The sequence below is a fragment of the Sander lucioperca genome, chromosome 8, assembly GCF_008315115.2.
Source record: "Sander lucioperca isolate FBNREF2018 chromosome 8, SLUC_FBN_1.2, whole genome shotgun sequence".
NCBI classification, from domain to species: Eukaryota; Metazoa; Chordata; class Actinopteri; order Perciformes; family Percidae; genus Sander; species Sander lucioperca.
The window spans coordinates 8,830,819-8,842,516 of record NC_050180.1 but is presented as its reverse complement, the minus strand read 5'-3'; the positions used below and the strand labels follow the sequence as shown (position 1 = coordinate 8,842,516).

Here is an 11,698-nt window from a genome sequence, read left to right as displayed (position 1 = left end):
AGCTTTACAGTTTAACAGAGAGACAGAGAGGGGAAAGTGAACAAAAAAACATTGAAAAAAGTACAAAAAGAAGTCACTGGATTCCACTGACAGGGCAATAAAACCAGAAAAAAAGAGAAATGGATGAGAGGAAATAGAATAGACAAGAGTAGAGTAGTCATTGACAAATGTGTGTGGCAGGAATACTCCATGTGAGATCCATGTCCTATGTACAGTAAACAACGGTAAACACCACAGCACTCGGTTTCCTGTTCACTGAAAAAATACATGAAACACAGTCAGCTGGTAGATGAAACAAAGGTGAGAGAAGGTAGTTGCCCAGGTGCCAAACACAAGTTGGAGTGATGGTTACAGACAGGAAGTCCACATCTGCACACTTGGACTGTTTAATCAGACTGTTACATGCATGTTTAGGAAAAACGTACCTTGTTATTATGGTGTTTTCATTGCCAAAATGGACAACTGAATTTAACTACAACTAGGCTGGTGGTTGGTGTGCTGTATAGTCTGGCTAGCAGGGTTGGGCTCTACCCCTATTAGTTAAGCTTAGAGTATTTTTTTATTTATTTTTTTTTACTTCTGTCTTTTTTTAAATATTAAGATATAAACTGATTCAAAAGGATTCAGTTTTGTAATGCAGATTTGATAAATGATTGAGATTTAATCAAATGCAGGCGGATTCGGCATCCAGAGCATAATCTGAGCTACATGTTCTATTCAAAGTTGCAAGGATATTTATTCTGGATGGGATTATCCCACACTGCTTATAAAAACATAAAAAAACAACTATACACTTGAATATTTATAAAGAGCAGCTTGTGCGTCACTGTATATGAACACACACCTGCCTCACAGCACCTGGCATTTGGGGAGCAGATGTGCTTAACAAGGGACTGAAGATGTTAAGCCAGCTGTGAGAGCCTGTGCAGCACTGGAACACCCCTCTGGAAAATCCCAGGTGGTTTGGTCATTGTTACCACAGAGACACAGTTGTCTTTAAGAGAGGGCTGGTTCAACAAATTGGCCCATATGAGATTAATTCCTCTCTATCCCTCAATAATCTGCAAAAGGTGAGACGGATTCTAATGTAAAAATGAAGGGGTTTGACTCTACAGAGAAAGTCCATCATGCTTTGGCTTCATTACTGTCTAACTACTGCATAGAATAGGATTCTGCTGTTACTCTAGTGCAGTGCATGGTACTTAACTCTTCTCTTGGGAACAGCTGATACCTATCTGTTCAGGCCTGTTGCCAAGGGGACCCCAATGCCCCCATATTGCGCATCGCTTAGCCCCCCATTAGGTACCACTAAACCACTTTACATCCATTTTCAAGTTAAAGGAAAACAATTAGAGTGATTAACAATTGCTGCATCCACTGCAATGTATGCAGATTCATTGTGAGCATTGAGAAACGTTTTTACTAACCACTGATGATTGATGCAACATGCATGTAATGCTGGTCCTTTAGGAGAGGACACCTCTGGCTACGGGACTGTATCTGATACGTGGTTCCACTGAGTATTACTAATCCACCTGTAACTTTTAAACTGAACCACCTCCAACTTGTGGCTGGGGACTACCTTCTCAAATGAGATTATTTAATCGATGAAGGTACAGGAGAGACAGAAGGCTGCTTGCAGGGAATTATAGGTAAACATGCCAAAGACCTCCAGTCTATGTGCCAACAACATGCAGGCATTGGATGTCTTGCTAGGATAAAAATGTTTAAGGGGTTGAGGAGAAGAGGCCTCATTCCCAAACCTGTATTTAAGGCAATGCTCTTTCAGTAGAGTTCAACATAAAATCCACCAGGTTTGGAAAAAAAAAAAAAAAAAAAAAAGACAAAAAAAGGCACACGTCTTTCACTGTCAGTCATAATGGAATGAGAACACCTGCTGACCTTTCTCATCTGTCATTGTCAACCAACTTGAAAACGGCAAGAAATTCGACCACTTTGTTCCATTCGTCCGGATATCTTAAGAGTCACAATCACATTAGCTCTGGTGGTTTTTGATGAAAGATAAAGCACAGAAAAAACAGAAAAATAAGAAAAGTAGATGACTATGCATCGTCTGTGTATGGATCCTACTGGCATTCAAAAAGTACATCTTGTCTAGTGTTTTAAAAAAGCACTGGCACTCGAGGTTGTCACTGCGGGATGGTTGAGTCAATCCTCTGTAATCCAAGGTCTTGGAGAGACAATGGAACACATTTATGCTGATCAGTCTGTGCACTGCTGATCAGTGAATGAATCGCTCATCGTCAGTGTTCCATTTCCTTTGAGCGCCAACTTTTGTCAGCTCGGCTACCTCTCTCCCATAATAAGATGCCAGCTTGATGTGGCAGGGGTGAGACATAGGAGTGGCATTTAAATTGACACTGAGTGTATACTGTGTCAAAGAAGAAGACTGGTATGAGTGGTCAAAGACTAGGGATGTTTGTTTTTTTACATAGTAGCTTCCTCTTCCATTGGCTCCTCTTCAGCCCTGGGGGAAAAGATAATACCATAAACAATGCTGCAATATTATTGGCTTACAGGACCATGACTGTACAGTTTAAGGACTGCACTGTACATGCTATTATAAAACACTGTATTAAACCAAAGTACAATAACCACGGTGCCAAAGAAAGGTAGTAAGAGACAACACAAATTACTTATTTTGTGTTGTCATAGATGGACACTTAACGCAACCCATGTAACACTTCCATACAGTCATTGAGATGGGGTGTCATACACCAAACCCACCAAAATATCTGCAGCAGCTGCAAATGGGGTTGATGAGAGACTGAATCCTATTATTGTAACAGTTTGACATTCTGGGAAATATGCATATTTACTTTCTTGACGAGGGATAAATGAGAAGATTGATACCACTCTGAAGCTACCGGCTGCAGTTGGTTAGCTTAGCAAAAACACTGGAAAAACAGGCCTTTTTTACACCTAAAAGTCTGAACCAAGGTCTGGACCAAGGTTCATGTTTTTGTTACATTGTATATATTTCATCCAGTTAGTTTTGGTTTCAAACTGCAGTTATGCAAGCGCACTAAAGAACTAGACATAACATAACTACGTCCTGTCGTCTTCTGTCGTGGTCCGGGCGAGGTTTCACATCTGTAATTTTGGTTCGAATCAAACTGAAAAAGTCCGAAAGGCTTCTTGTCAGGGCTGAGTCACTTCCTGGAGTCTCGCTGCATTGTGATGTTGCCAAGCAATCAGCGGAGGCTCCAGGAGAGCGGTACTGATCTTCTCATTTAACTTGCAGCAAGAAAGCGAATAAACCTATTTCACAAAATGTTGAGCTATTCCTTTAAACATGCACAAAGATTTACCAGTCACTGAGAACTACTACACATAGATAACAGTGCGTACCTCTTTCCAATGTGCTTGTTGGCGACAGACAATGAGGCCATAGCGGAGACAGTCTCAGCTTCCTCTACATCATGTCGTAGGGCTTCGCTCAACGAGCAACCAAGTGTGGAGGCAGAGCGCTGCAGGGAGCGCCAGTATTTACCTACAAAAGACCAGGACAGGGTAAAGGTCACTTACATGTAGTCAATCAGCACACTGGACCACTGGCTATTCATTGCTGAGAGATTTGATGATTGTGGCTCTACAGGTTTTGTATGTGGAATATTTATAATTACAATATCTACAGATGCTCAATATATAAACATAGTTGAACTAAAACCTACACCAAATATCATTCAGTAAGATACATTAAATAAAACACAATCACGTAGAGGCTGATGCATGTTATGTCTAGATATGAATATATACCACTCACTTTGTATTTCAAGAACTTTCTCCATAGAGTGGACAGCGTTGGCATTCGGTCTCTGCTGCACAACCTCGTCCGGAATGGGGTCCAACTGAAAAAAACAAAACCCCGAAAAAAACTTGTAAACAAATATCCTGCTTAACTTTTTCTACCAAAAATGGTTTACAGTCTCTGCAGTAGCCACGTCTTTAAGATTATTCACGCTGAAATGACTCTGCTGCAGGGCAGACAACTTGGCACTGAACCTAAGCCCACTGGGAACATCGGCTAAGTACATCAAATATCTCGTGGCGTTTCTTTTCGATGTAGTGAGTATAATGGCCGATTGTATTTTTATGAATGTGACTGACAGGTGTTCAGAAACGCTCCACATCACGGCAGAAACCTCACTTGAACTAATGTGGTCCCCTCCTGGTTTAAAGGATCACTTTTGAATGTGGACCACAGCCAGGTGTTGAATCACTCCAAGAGGTGGGGAACAATCTCGAGCTGCTGACACAATAAAAACTAGGGCTGCAGATGCACACCTCCTCCCACTCACAGAGAGCTTTGCTACTCTTTGACACAAACTACAATGTGTGCTTTGTACTGTGTCCCACTCTAAGGACACATACTAGCGTGCACAGATGCATACTGTACACATGGAAACCTCCTTCACACAAACACATACATGCATGCATACTCATAGACACACTCAAACACATACACACACACCTCAGGGAGCACGGCTAAGCCTATGAAACTCTCCAAGCCACAACTCAGAGGAAACAGGACTATTCCCCAATGTGCCTTCCCAACCCGGAATGATTCAATTTCCCCTTTTGGCCGACTTCACATACAACACTTTCTCATCCCATTTAGTCAAACAGGCCCATTCAGCTCTACATTCCAGCACAGACGACAAGCATCCCTTTGCTGCTCAATCATAACCCCAATGGAATAAAGGACCAACTGAGGAACATGTAAAGAGAGACATAGAGAAAAAGAAAAAAAAGGTTTGGCCAGAGATTTGGGAGAAGAATGGCAGAGAGAAAAGGAAAAAGTCATCGTTGGTTGGTCTCGCTTGGCCAAGGCTGGAAGTTTTCTTTTAATTAAAACAAATAGTGTGTGGGAGGGGTCAGCGGGGAGAGGGATACTTTAATCCGGCTGTGGCACGACAGGCTACATAATGCACACAGGAACGGACAGAGGTGCGTGAGCACGGACACACATCTATTTACATTGGGTTATTTGCTCTTTGGCTGACACTCATCCAGAGAAACTGACAAAAGCGTCAGTCGAGTGGCTTAATTGCCTCGTTTGCTAGAAAGACATGACAGGCAACAGGCAGAGCTTGTTGTGTGACTGTACATAAACCCCTCTACAGTTTATCCATGCAATCACTCAATCCCATGCTTATTTTTTCACACTGCAACAGTTACAATCAGCACTCAACTGCTGTTCTATTAGTCTCGCATTGCCAGACCCTCCTCTGCAGCGCTTTGGAGGATAAACAGTCCACACAGCATTCTGGGATGAGAGAAAAACGTGCTCTGGTTTATTGGCATTTCTTTAAAATGTGTACGTTCAAAAGTTGTTTGAGTCGTGCAACAGAAGACTCAGATTGGACAGATAGTCTAGCTAGCTGTCTCGATTTACCCTGCAGAGATCTGAGGAGCCGTTAACCATAGTCCACCGGAGTTTAAAATGCCAACACAAAGAAAGCGTAAGGTAACGGACATCCGGCCGAAATGCAAGGCATCCGGCGGTATTTCCGGCGGCACCTGAACAATCCCGGAAGTGGAACGTCGTGGATATAGACTACTGTTCTATTAGCATGAAAGGGGCAGGTTGGCACACACAATAAGCATTCTTGCTATAACATGTGGGACTTACAAAAAGACAGGTCAGATAACTTCAGGAAGTATGATATTCAGCTCTTAAGACACTTGTCTGGTAGCCATTAGTCTGTTGCTATTGGATTAAGCATTCCGTTTATATCAAATGACAAAGCACTTTCTTTGTATTGTATGATCCACTTTTCCTATAAACCACTGGAAGCACACATGGAAACTGTCCATTTCAACTCTGATAATAACCAGAGGGACTTTTGAGTGTTCTGCTGCGTTTGGACTGACAATATTACAGAGGCTCATGGTAACAAAAAGGCAAGGTCCAGCAACAGCTTCCAGAAGATGTTGACCAAGTAAATACCGGCAAGTGTACACTCCAGATAGATTACCTTCTCAAGTGAATGGTAGTTCTACTTTTTACGTCGCGATAGTGAAGCAGTGGACCCAGTTTTTTTAAACATATTTTTGGTCCGGTTACCTAATCAAAGAGCTACACTCACCTGGGAGCTACCCAGAGATGTCAACTATGGAGATCATCTTCTAGAAAACTTAGAGGTTCAGCCCGTCCACATTACTTTGATTGTGGTTGAAGGAGGAGACAGCAGTACTTATTCATCACTTCCATCCTAAAATTTCCCAGCCACTCTGGGGACTCAAACCATCAATCTTTCAGTCAAAACTTCTCAAACCTCCAGGCAACAGCCGTTTACTTTTCACCATAACCCTGGCCAGTCCCAGCCCATACTAACCCAGCTCCCTGTCAGAGCAGGGTCAGGGGTTCTCTGGGGTTTGGTGGGGTTTCCTTCAGAGCGGGGTTGGACGGGGGCAGCCTGTCTGCTTGATTGACAGCTGGGCCTCACGCTTATAAACTTTAATGGCTCTTGTCAGGGTACTCCAGGGGCCCCCACCTGGCAGGTATGACAAACACACATATGCACACACACACACGGACATGCATGTTCACTATATACCAGCACGCATTTGTCTGCCACGTCATCCATAGCGACATTTCTGTTTATTTGAGTTTGTGGTCCTGGCTGTGCCTGGACGTTTGCATCTTCATACCATCAGATGTGCTGCAGTATTTGAGAGAGATGGAGAAAGAAATGCCCTTTAAGGATGGTTGGCTGCCACCGTGTTGACTGATTACTGAGGAAGTCTATTTCTCTGTGTGTGACACATTCGTCCAACGCACCAGCTCTTGGCAAATATGGAAAGCCTTGAGCCGAGAGTGAGGAATGTGCCCCAGTAAAAACATTCCTGAGGGAGGCAGAAACCAAAACAGTGGGAGGAGGAGGAAATCCACTTGTTCAGCGAAAGAAAAGTGGACAAGGCACCCATTGTTTACTGTTGTGTCCATGTGCATATGTTGGCAGTCACTAAAACCGGTTGATTATGTTATGCTAACTGAACAAGGTAATGATGTGTATTGTGAAAAGCAGGTGACCTTTTGGGAAAGGGGTGTAGGTTTGCCTTTTAGTCGGGGGTGGTGGTGAATAGCCAGGCCCTAGGGGGGGACAGGTGAAGTCGAGCGTCTTACTGTAACTGAAGTGTAAACACACAGAGTAACCTCATTGACAGCTGGTAACAATTAGCATATTAGCCTGTTGTTTATCAAATAATTGCTAACAACCGTGGTTCGAACTGGGCCAACATCTGTTTGCGAGCAATCATCAATTAGTCCCGAGTTCAGAGTTGACTAGTGTAGTTGCCAATGCATCATTCATGAGTTATTTAACTAAAAAAGACTTCGCGATTACGCACTACAGCAGTGGGGGTGAATAAAAGAGCCTGTAAAGTCCATTCAGCAAGTTCCATCCCTCTCTTCCCCAGCTAATTTGAGCTGCTTTCAAAGGAAACCTAATGCTCATTAAGGCAAAGCTTGTCCTAACCTGCCAATAAAAGCACAGATATATTTCTCACACTAGCAAGCAGTAAAAGACTGGAAGTACATGCTCCACAGGAGGTGAAGAGGGTATAATGAATACCTGTAGGATGTTTTGGCACCAGTGGGAAGGCTGCCAAAATCTGCCTCTTACATACAGATACAGTCTTTGGGCTTTGCAGCATTATGTCAATTCTAAATTCAATTTTAAACTTGTACTTGTATAATATAGCAAATCATCTGTCAGTCCAAACTAATAAAACAAACAGCAAGACTTATTGGCATATAGAGCATCATTCAACCAATATATATATGGTTTAAGCTACAGTATATGCTGCCGTTATGGTGAAGTCTTGGGTTCTGGACACTTCCAGACAATACCAACCCAGGCAGTTTGGCGCTTTATAAACAAAAGCACAGCTGACCAGCTAATCCAGCTGTGGTCCCATGCCGGAGCCTACTCATTCGCTCCATTCACAGTCAGCCAAAACACACAGACACACACACACAGGTTGGAGAGTCTACACCGCCCGCGTAGGCCTTACATTTAATCAAGTCCTCTCTTTCTTATTCTGATTCCATTTGCCATCTGAGGCCATTGCCGAACTTTGTCAGCAAATAAAACACGAAAAAAATAAAATACGAAAAAACGCCAGGCCTTTTATCTCCCTCCAGCTCAATCCCTCACTGACGTTTTCCAGCTACATTCCAAGTCCATTACAGAGACCTTCGCTGAGATTATGATAAAAACACTTGCTTCCTGCCATTTTGATCTGATCAGGGACATTTTAGCGTCTCTTTTTTTCTTTGCTATCAGTTATCAAAGCTCCAGACAACTGAATGATCTGCCTTTGTTCAAACAGCTGACATCACTTCGCTGCCAAAAAGCAAAGGGGTGCAAGTCATGAGAACTCTATGTCTGTACTTCAAGTCAACAACATTCAACATTTGTGTTGTTCATCACTTTATCAAAGCCATCTTCTGCTAAAGAGGCCTGCTGTACAACTCTTACTATAGGGCTTCTGCTACTGATTCATAATACCTTTCAATGTTTCTATTCAAGGTTTCCCAGAGTAAAAGCTGAAACCGCATAGTTGTGACTTGTATACTGTACGGGTTTAATTAAAATAGGTAGTTGGTTTTCCAGAATGTTACTACAGACTATGGTTCGTGTTCAATATGAAGCATGTTGTATACTAAAAATTGTACTTCTGAACAAAAATTACTTTTTTCCTCTAAAATGATGCATATCAGGAATCAATGATAATGATCTCAAAGTTAAAAAAAAGTCTCCATATGATAAAAATTAATTCCATAACTTTTCCAGACTTTGAAGACCTGCATAGGTACCATTCTCTGTGCAGCTGCTTTATAACAATAGTTTCATCCCTTCCTACTTCAAATGATTAGTCCATTTCCCTTTATTATATGATCCCTGGGCCCAGGCTGACCCTGCTGGAAGAGGTGTGAGGGTAACCACTTTCAGATGTGTACCAGCGAGGGGGCCCCGGGCGCTCGGGTGAGAGTGGTGTCCTGCAGGGCTGAGGCAATTTACGCTCCCTGCCTCCTGCCTATTTTTCGAATTTTCAGCTCCCTATGGCACCCATCCAGTGACCTCCTCCAAACCCCTGCTGAGGCTGGTGCTCTGCAGGCTGCTGAAACCCAAGAAGCAAACCCCCTGATCCAATTCATTATTTTTGCAGCAGGGCGGTGCTGTGAGTAACGAGAGCGTCCTTCAAACTGAAAGTCCCGAGTAAAAACCTACGTGACAGCTAAAAGCATCCACCCTGCTGAAGTGTCCTTGGATTCCTGAATCCTTACCAGCTGTACTGGCAGTGTTACTCTGTGTAACTTTGAGTCATTGGTGGGCACAGTGCAGGTAAACACAGAATAGTTATTAAATTAAGCCTCTAGTTTGTGCATTTCCCGTCTTATGCAAAACCATTCTCCAGCAGAGCTGTTAGTTTTCTTTGACAGGTTTGGCACGTAGCAGTGCTGCTTTCCTCTTAGGAAGATAACATTTAAGGGTTAATAACATTGTTGCATGTTCCACCTAAACCCCAGTTTGTCTAGTGTCACTTTTAAGTTCCTGCATGGTTCTTCTGTCTGCGGTGGTCAGTGTCTTCACGTTCCACAACACGGGGGACTGCTAGTGACTGAGTTTTATTAATATGAGCCTGTGTTATTGTTGTTTGTTTTGCTCTGACTCCAAGATCCACATGGAACAATGCCATGTGGTTTTTTTTACAATTCCAAGAACTCATTTATAGCTCGAGCTGTGTGCAGGGCTGGAACAAGAGGCCAAGGAATGCACCGATACCACCTTCAACAAGGCAGATACAGAGCTAAACATTTAGATATCCAATCGATAACCTTAAGTCATACAGACTTGGTTAGTTTTGAAATTAAGACTAAAATTAAATAATGTTCGACAATTGGATAAATTCAACTGAAAACAACTATTGTTTTTTTCTATCTATACAACTTAAGTGTGAATGCTTACTTCTGAATTTGTGTAGCATGATCTTTACAAGCACTGATGTTAGTCCATATAAAAACAAACAATGACAATGGTAACAATCTTTAACTGTCCAAGGACATTTGCCACTGAATGTATTTTATGTTTCCACACCAATTCCTTAGTACACCATATTATGATGACCATATATGCAGTCAAACAATCAGTCTCACTGTATGCACAGTAAGGTACTGTATATACCAGGGGTGGCGAACCTGTGGCTCTTGAGCCGTATGCGGCTCTTTGCCTGCTCCTGTGAGGCTCTTACTGTGTGGCTGGGGGCTGTGTCATTGGTTGATTGTTGTTTTTAACTTTTCTGAAACATACAGTATTTCAGATAAGTAAAAAAAAACACATTTGAATGCATCTGCCAATACATTTGCCAATTATTTTAAAATGGAAAATAATGCAGCGGAGTTTTGAGGACAGATTCTGCAACCTGAGGAAAAACAGCGGCCACAGATCACCTTCCCCGTTAACCCTTTCACTGCTGAATCCGATTGTTTGAAAGCCCCTTTAGTGACAAATGAGTGAGAGAGTTGCTTCGAGAGGCCACAACCGAGTTCAAGCAAGACCTGAAAAGGATTGTGGATAACAAAGACTGTCAGGTTTCCCACTGAGTCAATCTAAGTGAGAAAAAAAACTATGAAAACTGCTATGTATTATGACTGTCATTAGATCTGGAAGACACTGTTGCTGTTGTAGTGTGGACGTGCATGTGTTGTGTGGCTTTTTGCTATGGTGCGTTGTTTTTTGTGGCTCTTTATACCTAACTGGTTGGCCACCCCTGGTATATACCTAATGAGAAGTGTAGATCCAAATGCATTAGTATAATGCATTATAACTGTTCTGAATGTCTCACTGGGCAGATGATAATGGCTTTAGCAGGTACACTAGCCATTCCAATGGAACCGACACTCAGGGTGTGCTTGTGCTTGGCCTTCAACAATACTGGTGGTCGGTTTTTCAAAGTAAATAACGTTATTGCAAGAGTGTCTGTCTGGATATCCACTCATTATGTGTGGTGATTACTTGGCACGGTTGATGTTCACTTAATACATAAGGGCATATTATTGCCAAGTAGAATAGCAATGGCTCTCTGTACTTCATCATTATGTAAGGAGTATATTTGAAAAAAGGCTTTAAGGTGTGTGCACCGCTCAAATGTCTGCAAAATTTGCATCCACCATTCACATTGAATTGACTTGAAAAGTGAACTGAGTTGAACTGAAACACCCCACTGACTGACCACTTTTCTGAGACACTAAAAAACGCATACATACAGTTGTGAATGCATACAAAACACACTGAAGCTGCAGAGAGATCCAATCACTCAAGCCACTGTATAACAACACAACACAATATTCAAGGCAATAAAAATAACTGCAAGGTTTAGGCCCAAAAGCCATCTCACTTCTCTCTGGTTGTATGCCTAAAAGCAAATGTATATTTTTTGTTTGTTCATTAGTGCTTAGAGATGAAATGGATTGTGAATAAAACAGCAACAGATTACTCATGGACTTCAGAGACACAAGTGTGCTTGTATGCACAGATTCTTCTACACAAACAAACCAACAATCACACCCTCTTCTCTTCCCCTAAAGCTCTATAATCTCCATTCTGTACCACAATTCAGTAGTCCTTAAAAATAAAAGCACTGAGAGATCTTGGACACATTATCT

The 11,698-nt window shown here is 42.2% G+C and overlaps 1 protein-coding gene across 5 annotated transcripts in view; it reads right to left on the bottom strand.

Moving 5' to 3' along the window:
- Positions 1-580: 580 nt before the first annotated feature.
- hdac4 (histone deacetylase 4) overlaps positions 581-11,698 on the bottom strand; it is a 136,753-nt gene continuing 125,635 nt past the window's right edge. For all 5 annotated transcript variants that reach the window (XM_036004143.1, XM_031291491.2, XM_036004144.1 and 2 more), the window contains 3 exons: positions 3,788-3,872; positions 3,373-3,514; positions 581-2,488 (listed from right to left, as the gene is read on the bottom strand). In XM_036004143.1, coding sequence (XP_035860036.1) covers positions 2,449-2,488; positions 3,373-3,514; positions 3,788-3,872 — 267 coding nt within the window. In that variant the 3' untranslated portion in view covers positions 581-2,448. The remainder of the gene's footprint in view (positions 2,489-3,372; positions 3,515-3,787; positions 3,873-11,698) is intronic.